Source organism: Parasteatoda tepidariorum, chromosome 6 (genome assembly GCF_982258835.1).
Source record: "Parasteatoda tepidariorum strain Cologne lab strain chromosome 6, Ptep-v5.0, whole genome shotgun sequence".
NCBI lineage: Eukaryota > Metazoa > Arthropoda > Arachnida > Araneae > Theridiidae > Parasteatoda > Parasteatoda tepidariorum.
Window position 1 is genome coordinate 3,538,294 of NC_141760.1, and position 27,156 is coordinate 3,565,449.

General features: G+C 29.8%; 1 protein-coding gene across 5 annotated transcripts in view; it reads right to left on the reverse strand.

The window, feature by feature from the left end:
- The window catches only part of LOC107455157 (ceramide synthase 1), a 104,441-nt gene that overhangs the window by 27,378 nt on the left and 49,907 nt on the right, over positions 1 to 27,156 (reverse strand). For all 5 annotated transcript variants that reach the window (XR_011636738.2, XM_016072626.4, XM_016072627.4 and 2 more), the window contains one exon: positions 9,428 to 9,575. Coding sequence is in view for 4 of the 5 variants with exons in the window: in XM_016072626.4 (XP_015928112.2) it covers positions 9,428 to 9,575 (148 nt within the window). In the remaining variant the exon portion in view is untranslated. The remainder of the gene's footprint in view (positions 1 to 9,427; positions 9,576 to 27,156) is intronic.

Below are 27,156 nucleotides of genomic sequence, written 5' to 3' on the forward strand. Positions count from 1 at the left end.
TTACCCTTTGTACATAAATTAAAAGAAAAAATAGGATAACAATATTAACCTGTCGTAATAACCAAGCTAACTCATTGAACATATTTCTAAATTGTTTAAACACTAAATATCATGCAAAAACTATGACCACAAAACCTTAAATTTGCTAGAAATTTCAGCTTTCAAAACATCAGAGAGATGAGCAATAATCTGGTGTGAAAAATCTAGGAAAGAAAAGTTTTGCATCTTCTTTAACAGCTTTTCACTTCAAGCATTAAAAATTGCATCTATCAGAATTTCTATAATTTTCCTTTGAATTTATTTATTATTTTTTTACTGCTTTTTGTAAGAAAGATTAGTACTATTTTAATTCCTAAAAAATCAAGTACTTTTCAAGTACCCTATGGCAGAATTCAAGGACTTTTCAGGGCCCTGATGTTTTTTAACAAAATTCAAGGACTTTCAAGGTGAAACAGATTAACTTGAATGCCCACAGATGGCGCTCGAACTGAATGAACATTAATGTTTTTTTCTTTTCTGTTTTAGTTTGATTTCTATGAAGGATGATCGTTTTTATGCTATGTCCGTCCTCTCATTAAATTTGTTTAATTATTAAAATTCGTTTTCTTTTGAACACAAGCGACGCAGTAGCGAAGTTACGGTAAAAAGATTGAACCAGGTAAGAGAGAAAATTAGAATTATTTCTACTGGAACCTTTTTCATGGTGCCGAAAACACAGAGACTATCACTGTTTATTGCTTGCTGTTTATAAGAATTTGAAAACGAAAATGACGGACGAAGCAAAACTAAAAACGAGAAGAGGCGGTTTAAGAACAAGTGCCACTAAACTCATGACTAAAATTGACGAAGCTTTAGAAAATTCGAATTTAGAATATTTAGAAGTAGCACTTGTACAGTTAAACGAAAATGAAAAACAATAATTGAACTAGATAAACTCATTATTGATAAAATCGAAGACTGTCAACAAATAACAGCAGAAGTTGAATCAACTGAAGAATGTAGAGATAAAATTATTCTCCACAAGTTTAAAATTGAGAAAATTCTCAAAAAGACTGCAATCGAAAAAGAAACTGTTAGCGTTGAAAGCTCAAATGCAACAGTTAGAGACTTATTCCAAAATTCAGAAGCTCAAATTAAAATTAAATTACCTAAGATTTACATTGAAAAATTTGATGGCAATCATGAAAACTTTCAGGAATTTTGGTCTCAGTTTAAGAACGCAATTCATAATAATCAAAATTTGAATAAAATCGACAAATTCACATACTTAAAAAGTTTTCTGAAATCAAAAGCACAAACCGGGATACAGGGTTTGACATTGTCTGAGAAAAACTACGATATTGCAATTAATATTCTTGAAGAGCGATATGGTAAAAAAGAAATTTTGGTTAGATCACATATTAATAATTTATTCAATTTGTCGCCTATTCGTAACACTTCTAACTTAATAGCGCTCCGAGAATTATACGATACGTGTGAAATTCAAATACGTAGTTTAGAATCACTTAGCATCGAACTTGAAAGTTACGGTAATTTACTTTTCCCAATTATAACTAAATTAATACCCGATAGTTTAATTTTAAATTATAATCGCGAATATAAAAACTAAACAGATTCATGGAACGTAACAAAATTGTTAGAGTAATTAAAATCTGCAATCGAAATAAGAGAAAGAACATTTTCATTGCAGAAAAAAGAATCTAATTCTTTTCAGGGTTATTCTAAAAATAGAAATGAAAGAGAATTTTCTGGTTTCGAAAATAATAAATTCCCAAAATTGAGATACGATAGGAATGTGAGTGCTGCTGCTTTAAATGTTATTAGCAATGAAAATAAATGTGTATTCTGTTCCAATGATCATAAAAATGATGAATGTAAATTAAGTGTTGCCGAAAAGAAACAATGTTTATTACGTCAAGGTAGGTGTTTTAATTGTCTAGAAAAATTTCATATTGTCAGGCGATGTGTTAAGAAACCTGCTTGTACTATTTGTAGTAAAAAACATAATGAAAATATATGCGATAAACTTTTAGAATCAAAACCCGAAGTCGCCCAAAATGAAACTATTGTGTCTTCTGTTGCAGAAAGTAAAAATTCGAGCAGTAATATTTTACTCCAAACCGCGACGGTATTAGCAGAAAATAAAAAGCAAACGAGCTGAAATACGTATCTTATTTGATTTAGGTAGTCAAAAATCATTTATCGAATCGGATCTTGTTAATCAGTTAAAATTAAAAATGATAGGGAAAGAAACTATAAAAATATATCCTTTTGGTTCGATAGAACCCCAGAAAGAAACAATAGATCGTGTTTTAGTAAATTTAAGAAATATTCATGATCCTACAAAAAAGATACAACTAGAAGCGTTAACTATCCACGCTATTAGCAATGCAGTTATTCATCGGCCAGAGAGAGAAATAAGAAATTTATGCTGCGTAAAAAATTTTACACTCACAGATGAATCACCGTGGGAGCGAAGTGAAAGTTCTCCTTGTGTCAGACTACTGATTGGCGCCGACAATTATTGGAATATTATTTCTGGTAATATATGCAGGATTCCACATACGCCTCTGGTTGCAATGGATAGTCTTTTCGGATGGGTCTTGAGCGGTTCATCTTATTTAGAAAACAAAACAAAAAGTGAAAGCGAAGTAAAAATGATGAAAGTAGTCGTAGATTCTTCGCGTGAAGAAAATTCAGATTTAATTCTGTAAAATTTTTGGAAATTGGACGTATTGGGTATCGAAAACGAAAAAAGGGATTTGTCTAATAATGATGGGGAATTTATCTTACAGGATTTTGAGAAAAATATAAAATTTCAAAACAATAGATACGTGGTAAAATTACCGTGCAATGAAAATGCTAAAAATTTAGAAAATAATTATGAAATCGCGAAATACCGCTTAGAAAGTTTAGTTAAGAAATTTGATGAAGATAAGGAATTTTACGATCGGTATAGGGATGTATTATTGAAACAGATTTGCGAGGAGATAGTGGAACCCGTTGAAATAAATGAAAAGGGCGAAACGAATATGGATAGAGAATATTATATGCCTCATCATGCCGTCATACGTAATGATAAAACTACCACGAAGTTAAGAATAGTTTATGACGCCTCATCACACTCGCAAAATAAATTATCATTGAACGATTGTTTACATTCCGGACCGAATCTGAATCCCGACTCTTTAAGATTACTTTTAGATTTTCGAAGCAAATCATTCGCGTTAACTGCCGATATAGAGCAAAGTTTTTTGCAGATATTGTTAGATGAAAGAGATAGAAATGCAGTTAGATTCTTATGGTTCGAGGACAATTTTGAAAGTAAAGAGAAGTCAAAAATTAAAATTTTTCAAATGACGCATTTATTATTTGGTGCTACTCCAAGTCCATTTTTATTGGCTGCAACTCTCAAATATCATATAAGAAAGTACGAACGTAAATATCCGTTAGCATATAAAATTTTAAATTCTAAATTGTATGTTGATGATTTGATTTTTGGATTAGATAACGAAAACCAATCCCTTTTAATTTATGAGGAAATAAAAGAAATTTTACGTGAAGGTGGATTTAATATGCGTAAATGGAAAACAAATTCGGAATCTCTTCAGATAAAACTAGACCAGTTCGAAAATTGTAACAAAAATTTAAATGAATTTTCTAAGTTGTTAGGTTACGTTTGGAATTCGAAAGATGATACGCTAAAATTAGAATGCAAGTTTGCTGAATTAAGTAACAAATTTAATCCTTTAACTAAAAGATTAATTTTAAAAATTGCATCGAAAATATTTGATCCTCTTGGATTTATTAGTAGACCAAAGATTCTTCTTCAGGATATTTGGGAACAAAAATTCAAGTGGGATGATCCTCTACCATTAAATATAACGAAAGACTGGAACAAATGGTGTGATGAACTAAAAGACTCAAATAACTTTGAAATACCTAGATTTTATCTGAAAAATGCTAAAGAAAAGTGAAATTTTCAATTTCATTGTTTCGTTGACAAGAGCAAACGAGCGTATGGTGCAGTCCTATATATTCGATATACAGACTATGATGAACATTTTCGAACATCGTTAATTTGCTCTAAATCCAGAGTTGCTCCTCTTCGAAAGTTGACACTTCCGAGACTTGAATTACTCTCAGCTGTAATTAGAAGTCGATTATTTGAATATGTAAAGAAAAGCCTTTCATCTGTGACAGACTATTCCGTTCGATTCTGGACAGATTCGATGATAGTACTTCACTGGATTCGTGGAAAACCTAAAAGGCTGAAAACATTTGTCCAAAATCGTGTGACTGAAATTCGTTCAAAGACTGACATTTCTTCATGGTCGCACTGTCCTGGCAACGAAAATCCATCAGATTTGCTAAATCGTGGTGAATCCTTAAGAAATCTGCTTGACAAAGAATTGTGGTGGAGCAGTCCACAATGGTTGATAAAAAGTGAAGATAATTGGCCTAAGGAAAATCAAGAGCTTGCAACTATCGATAATGAAGAGGTTGACAAGTCAGTAGTTCTTTCAATAGATTCAGAGGTGGAGAAAATTATTAATATTGAAAGATTTGGAAATTCAACGAAAATTTTACGTATCACTGCGTGGATAAGAAGATTTATCTTTAATCTTAAAAATAGAGAAAACAGAAAAACCGGAACTATTAGTTGCGAAGAATTACAATCAGCAGAAGAATATTGGATAAAGACAACTCAGGAAGAGCATTTTGGAGAAGAATTGAAGGCACTAAAAAGAGGAGAAGACATATCTTTAAAGTCAATATTGAAAAACTTTTTTATTTCGTTAGACGAAAATAACATCACTCGCTTGCAGAGCAGACTTCGATATGCTGAAATTAGTCACAACGAAGTATCTCCGATGCTACTGCCTAGTAGAAGTCACTTTACGAATCTTGTAATTCGCAGAAGTCATGAAAAATTAGGACATTCAGGAGTTGCCGATACATTAACAGACGTTCGAGAAACCTATTGGATTATTAAAGGAAGGCAAAGAATTAAGAGTATTATTTTCAACTGCAATCTTTGCAAGAAATTTCGAGCTAAGCCCTTTACCCAAGACGAAGCTCCTCTCCCTCCAGACCGCATTAAACAGGCTCATCCATTCGAAGTAACAGGAATCGACTATACAGGTCCTCTTTATGTGAAGAGTATTAACAGAATGAAAAAAGCTTACATTTTGCTTTTTACCTGCGCTGTCACCAGAGCCGTCCATCTTCAGCTCACTGAAGATCTGACTACAAAAACGTTCCTACTTGCTTTTAGAAAATTTGTATCCCGCAGAGGACTTTGTAGAAAACTGTACTCTGACAACGCAAAAACTTTCAAAAGAGCAAAAATTTAGATAAATTTATTGTGGAAATTTTTAAAGGACGAAGAAATTTAGAATTATTTTGCCACCAAAAACATAAAATGGAATTTCATCGTTGAAAGAGCTGTCTGGTGGGGCGGATTATGGGAAAGACTGATAAAATCTACAAAAATATGCCTTAGGAAAATATTGGAAGAACATCTTTGATGTTTCCGGAATTAGAGACCATAGTTATTGAAGTTGAAGCAATTATAAATTTCAGACCTTTGTCTACAGTGATATTGAGGAACCTGAGCTGTTAACACCTGAACATTTCCTCATAGGCAGAAGGCTTGTTGCTCTCCCACCTCCCACAGCTTCGATTCAATCAACTTCTAGCAAATCCAATCTAGAACAAGGATGGAAGCAAAAAAATTCCCTCTTAGAAAGAATATGGAAATCTTTGTATCTTCTAGAACTAAGAACGACCCACCAGTTAAAGAGACAGAAAGAAAATGTTTTACCAACCAAAGACTCAACCGTCCTAGTGTACGACGAGAAACTTCCTCGACTCATGTGGAGAATGGGGATTGTCACCTGTGTCCATCCTAGACGTGATGGAAAGACTCGATCGTGCACAATTAGACTTTCTAATGGAACTAATTTAAAAAGACCAGTTCAACTACTATATCCTTGTGAACTTGGCTAAGAATCAAAAGGATCGAAAACTGTTTGTCCAATGGTCCTTTGGGGCCGGAGGATGAAGCAGATTAACTTGAATGCCCATAGATGCCGCTCGAACTGAACGAACATTAATGTTTTTTTCTTTTCTGTTTTAGTTTGATTTCTATGAAGGATGATCGTTTTTATGTTATGTCCGTCCTCTCATTAAATTTGTTTAATCATTAGAATTCGTTTTCTTTCGAACACAAGCAACACAGTAGAGAAGTTACGGTAAAAAGATTGAACCAGGTAAGAGAGAAAATTAGAATTATTTCTACTATACCTTTTTCACAAGGTGTTTCAAGTAACGTGAGAACCCTGTGAAATGTACTCTCACTACAATTTATTTTTAATAACATTTTCAATTTCTATTTCAAATTTAGATATAATTAACAATAACTAATAATAATTCCTAGTTTTTAAAACATCTAGAGAAAAAAATATTGTTGAAAAAACTGATATATATTAAATAAATTAATTAAAAGAAGAAACCTTATTAATAATGGCTGATGAATTGCATTATACCAAATATAAGATATTTATTTCAGATAAATAAAGAGTGAAAATAAAAATTTGTTTTCTATTTAAATTATTGCATATTTTAATAATTGCCAACCAGATTTTACGGTTTTTTCTTGCTTTTTTTCTCAATATATACATAATTTAAAATGTTCGGCTAGATATATCAGGTTGTGTAGCAAAATTTCCAAACAAATAAAGAGCACTTCTTAAGCACTCAAAAAATATTTTCAAGCTCTTTTTTTAAAAGAAAATATTAAAAATATTGCAATAAGTATAAGCGCACTAATTAAAAGCTTTTTCTTCCTATTGTTAGAAGTTCAAATGCGTGTGTGTACATAAAATTGTGCAACAATATGACAAAATGGATTATAAATTTAATTGTGAAAATGTTGTACCAAACATTGTGAAAACTATGCTTTTTGCTTAATTCATGGCAACAATTGCTATGGCAAGAAAAAAATTTCATTTTGGAGAAGAAAGAATTAACCACTTTTTATAAACACTCAATGAAAAAGAATATGCCTTTAAGAGCTTTTACCAAAATCTCAAACAAGCACATGTAAGCACTTATTTTCAAAAAATGCTAAGCACAATCCAACAGAATTCCAGTATACATGCCCAGGTATATCATTCTGGCAATTTGCTAAAACTATGTTATTCTATTTCAACAAATGAAAAAACGGATTAAATAAATAATAAAACTAAACAAAAAAACAATAATCAGATGTATTTAAAATTCGTTTCAAGATCTCTGCAGGGAAGAACCGAGGGTGCCATCTTCCCTTCAGAGGATCAAAATTGTGGCCTCCTCGGATCAATCTCAGATGTTTCCCAGACCGTCGCCAATAGCCCATTGCGCAGCTCTAGTGTGACATAAATGAACTACAACAACATCAGGATCATTGCTTAATAAGGAAATTAAATTATTAATCTATTTAATTCTTTTATAACATTGCTAGCATGTTTAAAAATATTTATTTACCTTTTCACTTTCAACTTTCCATTTTTACTCCAATAAAATCAGAATGTTTTCTAAGAAAAGAAAACAATACACTATCTAATGAACTCAGATTATATGACCGATCCTTTACGAATCCATGTTTCACTGTCATCATTCTCTTCAAACTTTTAAATTTAGTTATACAGTTTATTTAAAAAAAAGAATTGTTCGTAAACAGCAAATTAATAAATGCCACAAAATGGCCAATTGAAAACAACACAGCGCAATGCTTTGTGTAAAGTGAAACTATATGCCATTTTCAGTCATGTAGCTTTGTTTACCAATTTTGGCCTTTTTATTTGTCTTAAACATTTGAAGTTTTCGTGAATTTGTTGAATGGATTTTTTCATGATTAATTATAACTAATATAATTAGATTTTAATAGGTTTTACAACATAGTGCATAAAGATACAACTGCTTCATTTTTGAGGGGAAAATAAATTTAATTTAAAAAATATTAAGATAAACATTTTGATAAATATTATGAAGACAATTAGTAAAACATTTCTTATCAATATTTATCATAATACTATTAGAATATTGAAATAAAAATAAAGTAATAAAATCTCACTCCCTCTTCCTAACAATTTATATGAAGCGTTTTATGAGGGGAAAAACAATTGGCAAATGGTCAAACAGGGGAAAGTTAAGAAGCTTGATTTCATTTTAGTAGTAAAAATTGTTAGTCCAGTTTAGCTTAAACTAGTTACACTGGTTTTAAGCACAACTTTTTTTTTATTTTGCTATCATTTCTAATTGTTTTTAAATATTTTTTAATAAAAAGCTGTAATGTTTTCTCACTATAAAATTTCAAATAAAATGATTTCATTTTCATACTTAATAACAAAACCTGATAAATTCCATAGTCATGAAACGGAGCAATTGGATTTAATAAACTAGATAAAAAAATTTACACTTTGAACCAAAGTTTACCATATAACACTGGAAAAAAATGGGATATTATGAACATGAGCTATTCAAACTATAGCAAAAAATTGAACCATTTCAGAACACCATTTCTTGATTAATTAAACAAAAATATGGTTCATATTTAAATCATTAAGACAATTAAAAAATTTGATCTTCAAATAATTAACGAATCTAACTGCCTCGCATGCAACAGTATCGGTATAAAGCTGAACTTTGCATGGTAACAAAACATCAGAAACAAGTTCTCAAAATTACACAATAATAAAAATAACAATTTTAAGGAATTATTCTATTAATTCACTTCAATTTATAAGATTCTTTTGTTAGCTACATCTAAATGCCATTAATTTAAAATATCAAGTGAAATAATTTCTTACTAATCTTAATATCCTCTTTAAATCAAAATTTGTATTAATATTTCTTAATTATTAAAACAAATTCCAATAATTAAATTAAGTGTTTCAGTAGTTTTAATTATAGTTAAACATTTTTATTTAAAAATTCAATTCGTGAACGATCCTTTAGCTGGCCATTTTTTAAATCACTATGTATATTGAATTGTTACGTGGGTTAAAATCATTTAAAAATACTGAACACACAATTCACGTTTTTTTAAAACATCTCCATCAGACAAGATTTGATTTTATCTTTTAAAAATATTAAGTATAAGGTCGACTCTCCCTTAAAATTCCACATTAAAAATTTTTATTTTTATTTTAAATATTATTATTCAAGAGTCATAAAATTCAGAAACAACATAAGAGGCAGAGTAGATACTTCAATCACTAATGAACAAATTGTGAAAGGACCCTTACATTAAGATTCAATTTTAGAAAAGGAAAAAAAAAATAATTCAGTAGAAAAGTGGAACAGACAACTCGCAAACAATAATTTACTTTTAAAAAAGCATTTCACACATAAAGGTACATTGCAAAATAAAGATACATACAAAGAACCAATAAATGTTGAGCAGCTGCAATATCCACAGCAGACTGTTCATGAGAAGAGCACACGGAAGAAGCAGCTGCAATCTTTGCACATCTGATGTTGCAGTGTATAAAACTCGAAGCGGGTACCAATAGAGGCGTGCTACATACCTACAAGAAATCACATGTACTTAACTGCCATAAAGGCAAATTCAGATGAAATAAATCACATTTCTACAAGAAAGAAATAGGGATAGAGAGAAAACTCACGCAAAATATATTGCACTGAAATTTTGAGGAATTTTCTCTACGCAATATAATCAGTAAAAATAGTGTAAAATAGATATTTTATTAAAATATCTGACAAAAGTAAACCTTCTGATGTAACTTAATGCATTCAATTGCCTTAATTTGCATTTCATTGATGAAAAAAATCCTTTAGCTATAGAAATTATTTCATGTAAAAATAAAAAATTATATTTTAGAGGGCAATTACTTAGTTTTTTGGAATATATTAAAATTTTGTTTTTTTCATTCTAGTCTGATAAAACAGGATGAGTACATTAAAAAGAAAAAATTATCTCTTTTCCCAATGAATTAATTTTTTGTAGCAACAAATTAATATTATAACCCTTCTATGTAAGGTTAACATTCACGAGTTTTAAAATTACAGGAAGGATGAACTTATTGTTAATTATGCTAATCAAATGCAAGAATTAAGAAATCACAGAAACAAAAAAAATTAGCATGTTCCTTTTGTAATGCTACACGCAGGCTTCATGTGCTTATTGTTTGCAGTCCAAACGCTATAACTAGCCTTCCAGGAATTTTGACAAAGAATACTGCAAAATATAGCTACACAATTAAAAAATGTCTTAGCTTAATACAAGAGAGATTCCACAGGGGAAAAAACGGCATATTTTAAACATGGCTTATTTGATCGATTGAAAACACTAGTAAAAAACTCAGATGTTGAAATCACTAAAAATAATTCTTTAAGCAATAAGAGAGCACAGAAATGAAGAGTTTTCAGTCATCTTTAAATTAAATGGCGACAGCCCTCTACTAGTTTCAGTAAATTATAGCAGTATTTTAATCAAAAATACTGTCCCGGTTTTACCGAACTCTTCCCAATTAATATGAACTACGAAATTTTTTTTTAGACAAACTAGCTTATAATTTATATAAATTCCTATTACCTTCTAGAGAAGAGATAAAAATAAACAGGGAGATTGATATTTTAAGCAATTATAAAATAATGATATAGGAAATTAGGAATTAGCTTCATAAAGGCTCAAAATAAAAATTAGAACAAAATTTTTCAAAACAATTATAAAATTTTTTGGTGCAATACATACATACTAGATTTTTAGGAAGAGCAAAAAAATATATAGTGTAATTCGCTGATTTGAAAATTTTGTTTTATGCGACATAGTTTGTTGATTCTCCACAAAAGGAAAGAAATGAGCAATAATCAAAGTTTTCAAATAAAAAATTAACATTTGAACAAGTTGATGGGAGATGGCTAAAATATGGCGTAACTTCGCAAATGTTTACATTCAAAGATAAATCTCGGAACCTAACTTTTCTTGTCTTCAAAAAATAGATTCCTCAATTTAAAGATAGATCAAAATAAGTTAAAAAGAACTGATAATTATAGTTATTTTCATGTAACAAAAAATTACTTCAAAACAAGATCGTATATAATCTATATGCTAAAGAAATGTATACAAAAATAAACATATGATAAAAAAATTCAATGTTACACATTGTAATCTGGATAGAAAGACCAATTACTCTTAGAGTACTTCGAAAATAATAAAAAGAAAAGTAAAATAATGCTTTCACCAACTTGATGGACAAGAGGAAAAGAAATTACAATGGAAAAATGTTAAGTTTATCTTTAACATACTTTTCTACATAGCGATCAGCAGAGGTGCATATCCCCCCCCCTCAAGGCTGATAGGGACACCCCATCTAAATATAAAAAATCTTTTTCATTTCTGCGTACAAAAATATATAAAAATTTTTTATTTAGACAAAAATTTTTTTTTAGCTATATATGGTCTAACTCAATTGGATTCACTGTTAGAAATAGTCTGTAAAACATTATTTTCAAATGACGAAATTAATATTGCAAAAAAGAATTAAAAAAAAACAATTTAAAAAATAGATAGTGAAACACTAACATACAAAGTGATGTGTCCCTTAAAAAATTATACCAATTTAAAGACTAATTCAATTCATGCCATTGAGCCTAAATTTAATGTAATTAAATATTTGTTCAAATGTGACTAAATGTTTTTTTTTAAAAAAAAACTTTCATACAAGAATTAATTTGAAGATGGCGGAAAGGAATTTTATAATTATATAACTCTTACGATATATTTTCATATATTATGCATGAATTAGCAACATACTCTTTCGATGTTAATCTTATATTTACAAAAAGGATAAACATTTTATCACAACAGTTTTTTTTTTTTAAAAAAAATCATTTTTATATGATTATCATATCACAGCACGATAAGTGCTAATATTAATATTAAAAAATTTTGAAGCTCATTTAACAGCATGATATAAAAGTATTAAAAAGTATGAAACGCAAAAAAATCTTTTCAGCAATCCTCGTATACTATTTTTAAAATATTTAATTAATTTATCAATATGTAACTGCTAAAAATAAATTTAATTTACTTGTAATATTTAATTAGTTCAGGCTTACTTTTACACTGTGATATTCTTTTTCTGTGGTTTTATTTTTTGTTGCTTTTTTTTTCATTAAACTACTTAATTTTTAAAATTATTTTTCATTAAAACCAATTCTCAAACATGACGGATTTTATAAGTTTAACTTTTTTTTATATATAAAACATCGCCCTTTATCATCGATAAGAGCACTTTCCCCTGAACTATTAGTAACAATTGATGTAAGCAAGTGTTTCCCAAACTTATGACTTTTGTGTACCCTTTCACAATTTTTCGTTACACTGTGTACCACTAATAAAAAAGAAAATTATATATTTTTTACTATAAAAAAATTGTACAAAAGTTAAAAATCACAACTGGCTGTTAACACCACTAATTATTAACTGTTAACTCCGCAAAAAATAGCCAATAGAAAAATACGTAATCGTAATTTTCATGGCTAGCTTTGTTCTCAAATGAAAATTTTTAAAATTTTCGTTTATTGCAAGATATTTCGCATAGGAACGCGTACCCCCACTAAACTGTTCCCCTACCCCTGGGGGTACGCATGCCACACTTTGGGAAACACTGATGTAAGCAACTGATAAAATAAAAAAAGAAATTAAAATAAATGGGAAACATGAGAATTGGTTGATTAAGTGAAGTGGTTATGCATATAAAACTTTTCAAAATCCATAGGTTTCTCTATTTTACATCTAACTCTTTTTCCTCATTACATTCAGGAAAATCCTTTTCTTCTGCCCCGATCTTTCACACCATCAAATGTTTGCATTACTTCATTATCTGGTACCAAGGAATTTTTTCTTCTACCAAAATTGAAGAGTTATCGTTGAAAGGAGGCTTAGTAACGCTACAGTCACACAAAAATAAGGATGTGTTGAATAAAAACTTAGTTTTTTTAAAAAACTTCCAACTTTTTTTTCCAATATCATAAGGATATAATACAAATGATCAAAATAGCCACAGCAAAAATGGTTTTAAAAAATATCCCCATTAAAAAATAACAAATATTAAAAGTAATGCTTTAGCTCAACAAATGCACTATTTATAAATGTGCTCCTCTCATTATGTAAATTTCAAGTTAAAGATATAAAAAAAAATTAGCTGGAAAGAATAGTCGCCACTAAAAACAAAAATCAGAGTATTAAAAAAATATTTTTTTAAAATTTAACCTGAGAACTCCTGTTTTCTCAAACAAAGCCACAAGTCGTAAACGCACTTCTCTTGTCATTATTGTAATTTTTTTTTTTAAGCTGTAAAAAACATTACCTTTTGCTAGCATGCTATTTTATTATACTTAAGTTTTATTGTTGGATTATTAAATATAGTTTTCAGTCATCATGATTCTTCCTTAAGCATAACATCAAAATGCACAAGCACACAACATAACGTGTACATAAGAAACGCAATACTTTAAAAAAAAATTTTAAAAACGTCTAAAAAGGAAAGCAAAATAATACAAGGTTGAGTCATTTACATTGCTTCAATAATCACAGATCATTTTGGCTACAAAATGATAGTTAATTTTTAACAGACAATAAACTTACAATATTTTACAGAAGAGGAGCTAAACAGAATAGTCACAGCAGTACTTAACTTTATATCAGTCATACATAGAAATTCTGCAAGTGTTTTGTTAGATTCTTTTATCAAGGTAAAAAAAAAGGGGGGAAAATGTAATACACAGGGATGAGAGCAGTTAGAAAGTAAAAAAGAGGAAATCCAAGAGTGAGTGAATATATTTATAATATTTATTTTTATTTGTGCGTATATATGTATACATCCATCCAAAAATTTGACAAAAAAACTGCAATTTTTAAACTTGTAAACCAATGGATTATAAATCACGAAGATTAATTTTAAAATTGTATGAATATATGTGGGAAGCGTATTCCACATGTCATGCACACGTACATATATCATTGCGCACCTTCCCCACGCATATCATGGCGTAACTCCCCACACATCGAATGATGGTAGCCGACGAGGCAGATGGCCTCTTCTAATAAGTAAAGTGTGTTTTGTATATTGTCCTGTGCTATGTCCTATATGTGAATAAATGTTACTTAACGTAGTTCTGATGCTCCTTGCCTTTCCCCATATTTTGGGGGCTCGTCCTTCCCTCCTGCAATCCTAAGACAACAATACCCCTAGACACCTGAAGCTGTCGAAAAATAAAATGCACCAAAGACGTTCTACATTTTATTTTGATGAATTGCATTAAGACGTTAACAAACAGACGTGTTGTTTGAGTTGAATTGAAGTTCTTCTTCTGGACGATATTAAAAGATGATATGTTACAATATTTTTTTTGACGGACGGACTGCACCCAATACCAAGGTAGGCGAAATTTTATTAATTTCGTATTCAGAATTTTTATATTAAATAGAATTGAATTCAAAAGATTAGTAATTTTGAACAGTTCCACTTTCTGCGTTAATATGTTTAGAATTGTTTAAAACTTAATCTCTGTTTATCTAATTTCGATTTGTTTAATTTTTCATTGTAAATTAATCACGGCACTAAAATTAGGAGACATCCCCCTAATCGCCAATTCCTTAAAGTACGGAACTACTCAGGCTGTTAAAGCTTTAAATTCAATACTAGCACTCCCTGTTTTCGATAGAACATCGAGAAAAAAGATAAGAAACTTTTCAGCATTTCCTGATGATTTTGATTTCGAAAAACATAAGGAAAATTTGTTAGCTATTCTCTCTTTAAAAGAATTTATTTCAGAAGCTAATTTGTTGCATTTAGAAATTGAAGGTGATGAGCAAATTTTATGTCAAAATATTTTAAATGCTTTATCGAACATTATTGAATTTCAAAAAACTTTAAGCACAGATTTTTTATCGGAAGACGAAAATGAAACTAATAATCCGATATTCCCGCCGAATCCAATAAATCAGAATACTAATGTTTGTGGTTATTCAGTAGGTGCCAATTAAGGTCAGCCAACTACCCTCGTTAGTGAAGAGCTTGTATCAATTATTCAAGGTCTTTCTTTTTCTTCAAAACAAAACAACGTAAAACCTTTTTCTTTTTCGAATGAGTTAGTGAATTCGGAAATGAATCCACAGTTCTGGTTACTTTTAAGAGACATTTCTTCTAATTGTAGAAAATTTTCGGGTGAAGATTTTTATTCTATTAAAAGTTTTTTTCGAGATGTTGAGGAAAATTTTGATTTATTCCCAGCTATAAGTTCCTCTCAGAAATTAATTTTTGCCAAACGTTTGATTTGTGGAACTGCCAAATCATTTTTGTTTTCAAAAAGAAATTTAAATACGTATGACGCTTTCAAAGATGAATTAATTAAAGAATTTTCAGATACTGTTACTTCAATAGAAATTCATTAAGAACTTGAAAAGCGCAAAATGTTGAAATCCGAAACTTCAATACAATATTTTAATTCAATGCGTGAATTAGCTAATAGATGTGATTCTACTATTGACGAATCATCAGTAATTCAGTATATTATAAATGGAATTTATGGAACACATTCTGACAAAATTATTCTTTATGGAGCGAATTCTTTTTCGGAATTGAAGCAAAAATTACGTGTGTATGAAACTGTTGTAAACAATAGGATCAATATTCCAAATTCGTCAAATTTTCCCCATACACATGATAGCCTAAAACAAAACAACTATAGAAAACCTTCAAAACTGAATGTTTTAGAATCAGCTAAAGCTCCTCAACGTTGTTTTAACTGTAATGATATCGGTCATTTATCTAAATCGTGTCCTAATCGTTTACGTGGTCCCAAATGTATATCATGCAATCTGTTTGGTCATAAATCCACAGAGTGTAGGCGAAATAATCGAAATTATAATTCTGCACCACATGCCAATGTAAATACCGTTCACGAATCTCCTTCTCATATTAATATGTGTATAATATCTGATATTAATCTAAACTAATATCTGATCAAAAACTAAACGGTTTAGCAGACACAGGTAGCAATTTGACATTGCTGAGAAAAGCGGCATATACAAACTTTGCCGCGCCACTATTAAAAAGAAACAATAAATTGTTAACTGGTTTTGGATTTTCACAAACAAACATCATCGGTTCTTTTGATTCCGAAATTATTATTGATGATCAAAATTTCCCTGTAACTATTTCTGTTGTGCCGAATAATTGTACAAATTATGATCTAATAATAGGTTGTGACGTTATTCAACAAGCAAACCTCTCTATTTCACCTGCCGGAGTTCAATTTTCAAAAATTTCTAAACCCTCTGATAATATAATTAAAAATTTCGTTATGACAATTTCTGACGATTCTCCCTCTTATGATATTGGTCTTAACGTTTCGAAACACTGTAACTCGTATAGAAGTTGAGCAACTTTTAATGGCTTATTCGCCAGAGAAAAAGAAAACTGCTAATATTGAACTTGATATCGTACTAACTGCCGACGAGTCAATTTTTCATAAACCCCGGAGTTTGCCATTTGTTGAGAATAGCATAGACGAACAAATTGAGGAGTGGGTTAAAAATGGAATTATTGAACCCTGTTCATCCCCGTACGCTAGTCAAGTTGTGGTAGTTCGTAAAAAAGATGGTATTGACTATAGACGTTTAAATCGAAAATTAATTAAAGATAACTACCCTCTTCCTTTAATTGATGATATTTTAGATTGTCTTCAAAATTCTAAAATTTTTATTACACTTGATCTGAAAAATGGGTTCCTACACGTTCCGGTTAATGAAAAAAGTCGTAAATTCACTAGTTTTGTTACACATAATGGTCAATATCAATTCCGACGTATGCCCTTCGGTCTTAGTAACGGTCCATCAACTTTTATGCGTTACATAAATGCTATTTTTCGAGACCTAATTGCTAAAGGTATTGTTTTGCCGTACATGGATGATATTATTATCCCTGCTGCTAATGAATCTGAAGCTCTTAAATATTTAAAAATTGTTCTTGGGGTAGCTCGTGATTATAGACTTGAAATAAATTTTCAAAAATTCAAATTTTTACACAATAAGATTGAATTTTTTGGATATGTAATAGAAAAAGGAAAATTATCACCTTCTCCGTCTAAAACTAAAGCTGTTCTTAACTATCCAGATCTCAAAAATGTTAAAGACGTACGACGATTTCTCGGACTCACTGGCTATTTTAGAAAGTTTATACCCTCGTATTCCACTATAGCAAAACCTAAGTGACCTCCTACGTAAGGACAGCCCCTCTCAGTTTAAAATTGATCAGAAAGCCGCATTTCAGAAATTAAAATACTTACTTTCCCAAAAACCTGTTTTAAGTATTTATAATCAAAATTTTCCTACTGAGATTCATACTGACGCATCAATAGATGGTTTGGGGGCAGTCCTACTTCAAAAATCTATACATGACAACCAACTCCACCCAGTATTTTTTAAGTCAAAGAAAACATCGGACAATGAAAGAAAATATACAAGTTTTGAACTAGAAGTACTTGCAGTTGTAGAAGCACTAAAAAAATTTCGTATTTACGTGCTCGGTACCAAATTTAAAATAGTAACTGATTGCGACGCCTTAGTGAAAACTTTGAACAAAAAATAACTTAATTCCCGTGTTGCTAGATGGGCACTATATCTTCAAGAATTGGATTATACTATAGAACATAGAACTGGCACAAAGATGTGTCACATAGATGCTCTTAGTCGCTCTCCACAGTGCATGGTCATCCAAGATAGTTTACATCTTCAGCTACTAAAAGCGCAACAAACTGATGACCAAATAACCGCCATAAAAACTCTTCTTCAAAGTACACCTCACGATGATTACATACTAAAGAACAAATTATTATACAAAACTGTTAATGGAATCGATTTAATTGTAGTACCTGACGAAATGCAGACCAACATCATCAAAACTGCTCACAAACGAGGTCATTTTGCCGTATTACGTACACAAGAATTGGTCAGCAAAGACTTTTACATACCACATCCTAAAGATAAAGTTGAGAAATGCATTAAAAATTGCGTCACATGTATCCTTGCAAATCGAAAACGTGGCAAACAAGACGGTATGCTTCATCCAATCGAAAAAGATGACTCACCTCTTCAAACTTTTCATTTAGATCATCTAGGTCCGCTGGCAACCACATCGAAGAAATATAAACACATTTTCACAGTTATAGATGCTTTTACTAAATTCAGTTGGCTCTATGGCTCTATCCCATTAAATCCACAGACGCGGCAGAAGTCATCAATCGACTAGAAAAGCAAAGTCATATCTTTGGAAACTGACGGAGGATCTGCATTTACCTCTGCTGCATTTCAAGACTACTGCTATAAAGAAAAAATTGCTCATGCTGCCATAACAGCAGGTTTACCAAGATCTAATGGCCAAGTTGAGAAACAAAATTCCACCCTTATTGCCGTCCTTTCTAAACTCTCAGCAGACAATCCAGAGAAATGGTATACCCATGTTCCCAAACTGCAACAGATACTGAACTCAGCGTTTCAGCGAAGTATTAAGATGACGCCCTTTGAACTCCTCATTGGTACGAAAATGAAGTCGAGAAATGATATTAAGATCATAGAACTGCTTAACAATGAGACAACAGCTAATTTCCAGCAGCAACGAGATGAACTACGCAAAATCGCAAAGAACCAAATTTGCAAAGTTCAAGATGAAAATCCCCGTTATTATAATCTCCGCCGTAAGCAAGCACAAAAATTCAAACTTCATGACATAGTAGCAATTAAGCGAACACAGTTTAGTCCAGGTTTGAAGTTAAAGCAAAAATTTCTAGGACCCTATAAGTTGACAAAAATCAAAAATAACGACACCTATGACGTAGAGAAATGTGACTTCGTCGATGGACCTTTCAAAACCTCTACTTGTACAGAGTATATGAAACCATGGCCTCACGATAATAAAAAAACTTAATTTTTTATTTGAAAATAATCACTTTTATTTTCATGAAAGACTCATTGACTTTATCAAGAAAGTAAACTTTTTTCCCCTTCCTTTAATATCATTGACTCTAAATTTTATATTTAATGATTTATTTTTTATCTTGTTTTAGAGAATATTTACAGTTGCAGATTAATGTTTCATTGAAATGTGAAAAAGCTGTTACTGATATTTGTTTTACCATCAGTAATGTATGAAATTTTCTTTTCTTATATTCTAGTATTTCAGAAGATTGTAATGCAAACAGAAAATTGTAATGCTGTGTTATGAAAATGTTTCATAATTGTTTTGCTAAAAGTTTTCAGATTAATTTTCAAACTAATTGATTGTATTGTTAAATATTAGTCAACTTAATTTTCAGATTTTTTTAAAATTGTATTGGTAGATAGTTTTCAGATTTAATTTTATTGCTTGTAACACCAGGCGAGGTCGCCTACCTGGTCACGATGGCCGATGTGGGAAGCGTATTCCACATGTCATGCACACGTACATATATCATTGCGCACCTTCCCCACGCATATCATGGCGTACCTCCCCACACATCGAATGATGGTAGCCGACGAGGCAGATGGCCTCTTCTAATAAGTAAAGTGTGTTTTGTATATTGTCCTGTGTTATGTCCTATATGTGAATAAATGTTACTTAACATAGTTCTGATGCTCCTTGCTTTTCCCCATATATATGAATATGAATCACGCGCATGATTTTAAATTGAGAGAATATGACAATCCCAATATGAGGCTTTTAAATCACATGAATATGAAACTCTATATCGAATTTAAAAAATGCGAAAATACAAATCATGACGCGTAATTTTTAGATCATGTAAATACGAATCACAATGCATAATTTTTAAATCACACGAATACAAATCCCAATGTCTAAATTTCAAAGCACGTATAAATACGAAAATCGATGTTTGATATTGCAACCGCAAAAACGAATCACAACAATGGATTTCAAGCACGTGCAAATACGAATTGCTACATAAGGTTTCAAAAGTGAGTAAATACAAATCGCCATATTGGATTTTTAAATTTCGTAAATAAGAATCATAGTGTACGATGTTTAAATAACGTAAATAAGAATCGCAATGCGCAACTTTTAAATCAGGTAAATACGAAAGTCGATGATTGATATTAAAATCGCTTAAGAATAGAGATATTTGCAGAGTCTGGACTCTTGATTTTTGAAACGCTTGTTTGTTTTGTTTTTGTTAAGACATAATAAATAAAAATTTACAAGATTAATTGAATGAGCAAATAAATATTTTCACCGCAAATCCACCACTTTTTTTTCGTTTTCTTTCAGGACAGAAAACAGGAAGCAGCGACGTCTGAATTACGAACTATCCGGCAGACGGATAAAAATACGGAAAATCTTATTTTTTTCGCGTAAAAGCAGAGAAAATAGCTAAAATAAGTACAAATGCGGAAGGGTTAGCAGCTAGGACATAGTTTGAATTTTCTGTTAATCTTTGAAAATCGTAAATAAATATAATTATTTTATTTCAACGGCTGAATTTAAAAAAAAAAAAAAAAGCGGGATATTTATTTAAAAAAAAAACAAACTTTTAGAGAATCGGAGTTTTTGATAATAAAAAAATCTCATCCCTGCATAAAGGTCAACCTGTAAAAGGTTTATTCCAAGGAAAAGATTTTTAGAGAAACTTCAGAGGGAGGAATGGGACTACAATACTTTCTCTCCATGGAAAATTAAATTCCTCATAAAATATTTTAACTTGTGCGAAAAAATTTTTTCCATTGAAATTAGAGGGAAAAATCTGAAAATAAGTGGAAATACGCGAATACGCAGAAGAATCACATCCCTGAATACAGAAAAAAAAAATTTCATTTCCTTCAAAACATTTATTTGCTCTTCATTAGAAACCAATGTGCTTGCTGAGGGGGAGATTGTGTTATTAGTTAAGAAATTTTTGCTCGATCAAATACTGATTTAGCAATGATTTATTCTGCTGAGGAAAAGAGGACCAGTTTCGCTAATGCCTTTTCATATGGAAAAAGTTTTGGATTTCAATTTTTGGACTTGACATTGAGAAGTTTAGTTTCTTTTCCATTGAAAGTAATTTTACTAAAATTCAGACTATTCTTTTTAAATCATGTGTCCATCAAAATTGTAAGTTCTGAACAAACAAGAAAAATTTAGAATATCAGGACAAAATGCTAAAAATCAGAGCAAATAAGGACAAATTTTTTATCAGGAAATTCAGAATAACTACAAATCCTGTTAATTATTATTCTAGCTATTAGTACTAGTTTATGCAAGAGGTACAATATGATTTATTATAAAGTTTTTAATAACTTAAAATATTAATAAATTTAATTAAAAAAACTGAGATAGTAACACTAACTCAACACACTTGCTCTTAAGATAAAGTCAAACAATTCAAAGAAATAAAGAAAGCTAAAAAAAAAAAATTGCTCCAACATGAAAAATATTTCAGAAAATTAAAACCACCCCTGGCACAAAACTTAAGTTTGGAATAAATATTAAAGAAAGTGCAAAAACTATTTCTATGAGGTCACTATAGATCATGCACATGTGTGTGTGTCTGTTGTGCCAAAAAGTATTAAAATACTTACATAAGATCAAAACACACAACCCATGAAAGCACATCAATGGATTTCACTCAGAAAAGGAGAACCTAAAAATCTATCATTAGAATTTATAAGAGTTGCTGCCAATGAAAAATTTGGCTTTTCATTTTGTGTACAAATTAGAAACATCAGTGCAACAAATAGCAACCCAAGTTTTTTTTTTTTTTTTTAATATTTAGAGCAGCATGTTTAAAATACTATATCAAGAAATCTATTAACTATACCAATAGCATGTCAAATATTTAAATGCTTTATTACAGTCTAATAACTGAGCAACATGCACTGCAGATTACATTTTTAAATCAAAAAGATAGATGATAGAGAATAAGAAAAAAATTTAAAGATTATTTTTTTCTAATCACATAGACAAAAGAAAATAAACCCTTCTGAAATCTAACATTTAAAAAGACACACCAATCCATCCAGCAAGTGTATGACATGCGCCTCACTTTCTAAACATTGTTGAGGAAAGGAGTAAAAAATTTTTGGAATAACATTTACCCCTTTACGTTCTTTCAAATTTTAAAAATAGAAAAAAGAATAGTTTGGTTTAAAAAAATTAGTACTAATTTATTTTTTCTAATGAAAGTTTTAGGTCAAGTGTTATGAAAGTTTTTCATTCACTGCTCCCAGGAAAAAAAGATTGCAATAGAGTACCAGAGACAAAATGTTTGTAGGCAAGAACATGTTCAGCAGAAAATCTTCTTAGGAATTTCTAAAGCTAAAATATTTTAAATATTACATTAAAATACTTTGGCACTATCTCACCACGAAAAATAATGTGCTAAAAATCTTCTACTCTTCATGGTCTCGTAAAGCTGAACAAATAATTCTGTAAATCTCTTAAACTTTACACACACACACACACATATATATATATATATATATATATATATATATATATATATATATATATATATATATATATATACACATATATATATATATACACATATATATTATATTGAAATTCTTCTGTAAGCAATATTGAAACAATTTTTTTTTTTTTAAAAAAACTTCAAATAAATAGAAAACATTGAAAGTACAGTCCTCAAAAAAAAAAAAAAAAAATCACCCTGAATAACTTTTGTTCTAATGATCGGATTTTCACGTACTAAGTGTCAATCTTAATGGTTTCTGGGGGTAACCTCAAATATGCTAATTGTTTAGTGCTAACTATTATTTAAGTTACGAAATCGGACACAAAAACGAACCTTCACTGAATAAAATTTTTCTTTTTTTACACATTTGGGTTCTTAATCTTCAAAATGTAGGGGGTAGCCGCAATCTGGGAAATGTGGACTCCATAGTTTGGTCAGGAGAGCGCTTCAAAAGTTGGACCCCTTAATGTAAATTTCACTTTTTGCGTTTTTAGTCATATTTAAAATACTAATGAAGCAATTCAAAAAAAATTACACGCAGTCATAGAACTCATTTACCCAAAGATAATTTCAAGAAAAAAATAGTTTTTAATAATTATTTATTACTTTTTATTACTTAATTAAATTAAAGATGAAAAAATTTTGAATTATAAGGCATGAATTTTTTTTATACCATATTAATCTACATATTTTTCAATTGAAAAATCTAAAGTTTCAACTGTTTTTATTTATTAGAAGCTGAGAAAAATTAAAATTATTTAAAAAAAAAAAAAAAAAAATTGGCGACAATGAAGAAATTATTAAATGGGGCGATTAATATTAAAATGTGATAAACTTATGAGCAACTTGACTTTGCGCGCGTAGCGTAAAATTTCATTCATATATTTTTCGCTAATAACCTATTGCTAATTTTCTGCTTTTATTTCTTTTAAACTATAAAATACGATGTTTCTTTTTTAGTCGTCTAAAATTCTATTTGCAATTTAGTAAAGAAATTTGAATAAAACATTTTAATCAATGAATGTCGAGATTAATAAAAGCATGCTTGTGATAGAATATGATTATACAGCAGATTTTGCTTATTTAATGTGATTATTTTTTATTCTCAATAACTGATACAATTTCTATAATACACATACGTATGAATAGATTTGGAATAAAATATTTATCAATTTCTTGAATATATTTTTTAAAAATAATAATAAAAATACGTAGTCAACATTTTTAAGCATCTCTCACATCATTGCAAATTTCTCAACATCTTATATATCATCTTAATCTTAAAAGAAATTTTTTAATTACCTGTCCGGGAGTGTTTCGCAGAACTATTTTACCAACTATTTAATAAAATTTTAACATTTTTAAAAATCTTATTCTTTACCCTACTATGTATATCATTTCTTCAATACTATACTAATCAATTTTTTTAATACTTTAATTTAGGTTTTCTTTAAAGTTCTTTTTAAATTATTGTCAAGTTTTTTTATGAAAGAATTATTGTCTGCTAGTTACGAATAAAACCTTGTTAATAAATTAAAAACATTTCGCGGCTTAAAATTATTTGATGCAAAACAGCTGATTATTTACTAAGCATACTGTTATTTTTTCGAAAAAAGAATATAAATTATTATTGTTTTCCTTTTCTTTTTTGTTTCTAGTGACTTCAACATAGATTACCTAAAATAGTGTTGATGTTTTATAAGTCACTAGAAAGAGTATAAAGATACCGAACATAAAAAAGCTGTCCAACACATAGCCAAAATTTTTAAGCGTCTTAAAATATCTCAGTATCTTAAATGTCTTCCTAACATCTTAGTTGCTAAATTAAATTTTTAATTATCTAACCACGTGTGATTCACAGAACTATCCAACAAATTATTTCATTATATCGCTTACTCTTTCTTTATGATATCATGTAGATTTTTTTCCAGATAATATACTAAACTATTTTATTTTATTTTTAACTTTAGCACGATTCATAAGATATTATTGTAGCACAATTTGTTATCAGGAAAATGCCATATTTTGGTAAGCAGTTTGTGAGAAGATTCTGAAGTCGTGCCAATTTTAGAATCATCTGATTTTAAAAAAATGCAATAAAAAATATGAAATTTCCAAACATATTTTGATAAAAAAATTAAAAAAAACGCAGCAATAAGGCTAACATACTTTTTACAGAAACTGTGAAAACCAATTTTTTCTATATTTTGTCAATAGAGGATAAGAATGATATTGCTTCAGGGAACCTACCCAATAATTTCGTTATTTCCAGAATGAAATCTGTTTGATTGAAACATATTATTACTTGAAAATTAAAACGAGAAAAAAATTAACTTTCATTATTTATCTAAGTTTATTTCATTTACTTAATGACAGCGGTATCAAGGTTAAGGATATGAGATGAAGCCTGTTTACTATTATACTATAAATGCATTAAATCATGTAGCTTGAATAATTTATTTTAATCAAATTATTTAATAATTTTAAGCAAATAAGGGTGTAAAAATAAACTCGATCGAAATACTCCGAAAATATATGTAGAATAAACTCTTTGGAATCGCTATATATAAAAAATACCTACTCAAACAACTTCAAGTAGGACGGAAATGCTAACTTGTTTGAAATAGCTGTCTTTGTAACTATTTAATTTCGATTCCTGGTGATAGGGGACATTCCATTTTCAAAATTTCAATTGTAAACGGAATTTTTTATGTCCTTAAAGATATAACGGCTTGCAGCAACAACAAAAAAATTTACAGCATTGATTTTTTTGCAAAGTAGTAAATTATTTTTTTCAATCTAAGAACCTGTGCCTATAACTTATGTAAAACTTATTTTAATATTGAGTGAAATAATTTAATATGTTGTGTTATAAAATGGATAATCCTAAGAAACTGAATCGAAAATATAAAAACTTCATTGATTTAAAAAATAATAGACAATAAAAATAGACATGTTTTGAGAGTCCAATAATTAAAGTCACAAGTTATTCAAGCCTGACAAGTCTTGAGAATGGGCGCTTATATTTGAACGCTCGAAACATGTCGACTTTTACTTCCCTCTTCATATTTTTTTAAGCCAGTTTAGTTTTTATTATCAATTATACTGTTTTACATTTGGGTTTTGATCATTATTTTGATAAGGATTTTACTCTCGTTAAAGTAAACATATGCATTTTAATATTTTAACAGGATTCATGTGGTGTTTAAAAATGCAAGAGCATCAATATTGGGAAAGTTATATTTAACTTTAAAATTAAAATTTTGAGTTAATAAAATTAAATATTGCATCTTTTAAGTTTTTGTGCCCCCATTTCAGTATCTTAAGGACCTTAAGAGCTCGGTTTAAAAAGAGAGTATCGTAGCAGATATATATATAAGAAGGCAAAAATAATCACAGTAGCAGTATTTGGTGGTAAATGTAGCTTATCGTAATTGAAGAACATGCTGTGCAACATTTTTTGGTGAATTTGCGAAGTAAGTTTCAGAATGTATCGAAACATGAGGATGCTATTTGCAAATCATCTTTATCCAAAGAAAACCATGTAACCTAAATATCTAACAGAATGAAGCGATTTTTTAAACAATGAATCATACATTATGCAACATATTATTTCAATATCTTATTCTTAAACATAATATATTCCAATGTTTTTAGAATGCTACTAAACATTCAGCAATTCCGTGAGTTATAGAAAAAAGAAATATCGTAAATTATAAAAAACCTTGTGAATGTGCATTAGAATTGCTATACAATCTACATTTTATTTTTCAAGCACTTTTTTTTCCTTCATACTTTCTTGCCTAGAAGACTTGATTAAAGATGTTAAAATGATTATCCCTAAAATTTTGTTTATAGCTATAATAAGTTATGTCAATTTGATTTTAGTATGAAATCCTCGAATAAATATAGCAAAAACATAATCTCAATAATATCAGATAAAAAGTTCATGTATTTAAATTCTAAAAGCTTAGAAAATAATTTATAAATTAATTCAAATTTTCTTTTCAAAGAAAGTTAAAAAAAAATTTTTTTGCTTTTTGGACAGAATCTTATTAAAAATTGTCTATTGCCTAGAAACTTCCGAGATATTTTCTCTTAACAATAAATTAAACCTCTCCGAGCAATCACAGAACATTATTTAAATTTTTTTTACAGTCAGAACTTGGTTGGTTAGCAACCTAGTAAAATTAAGTACCGTAATTTCGCGCGTATAGTCCGCGGACTATCTGTGTTTAAAATGCGAATTTTTGAAGCTGCGGACTATCCACCAGTGCGGATAATACGGTGGTTGTTCACGGTTAAAATCATTGAAATTTAAAAAACACGCTGTCGTGAACTGCCGATAATCAAATATAAACAGCGCAAGACCTTTCTTGGAATCAAAGAGAACTTAATCTCTCTTTCCCTTCTGCCATATGAACAGCTATTGAGTGTAGGAAATGGGCGTGGAGTAGAGAAGCATAAATCAGAAAGGAATGAATGAAGGAAATCAGGGTGGGGCCAGTGATAACGTCAACTGTAAAACAAGCACTTTCTCCCCCCCCCCGCTTTTTTCAGGAAATATGTCTCTTCCACTTGTCATGAATGCCTCTCTCCACTCCACTTTTTTCTTCAGCTGCTTGTTAA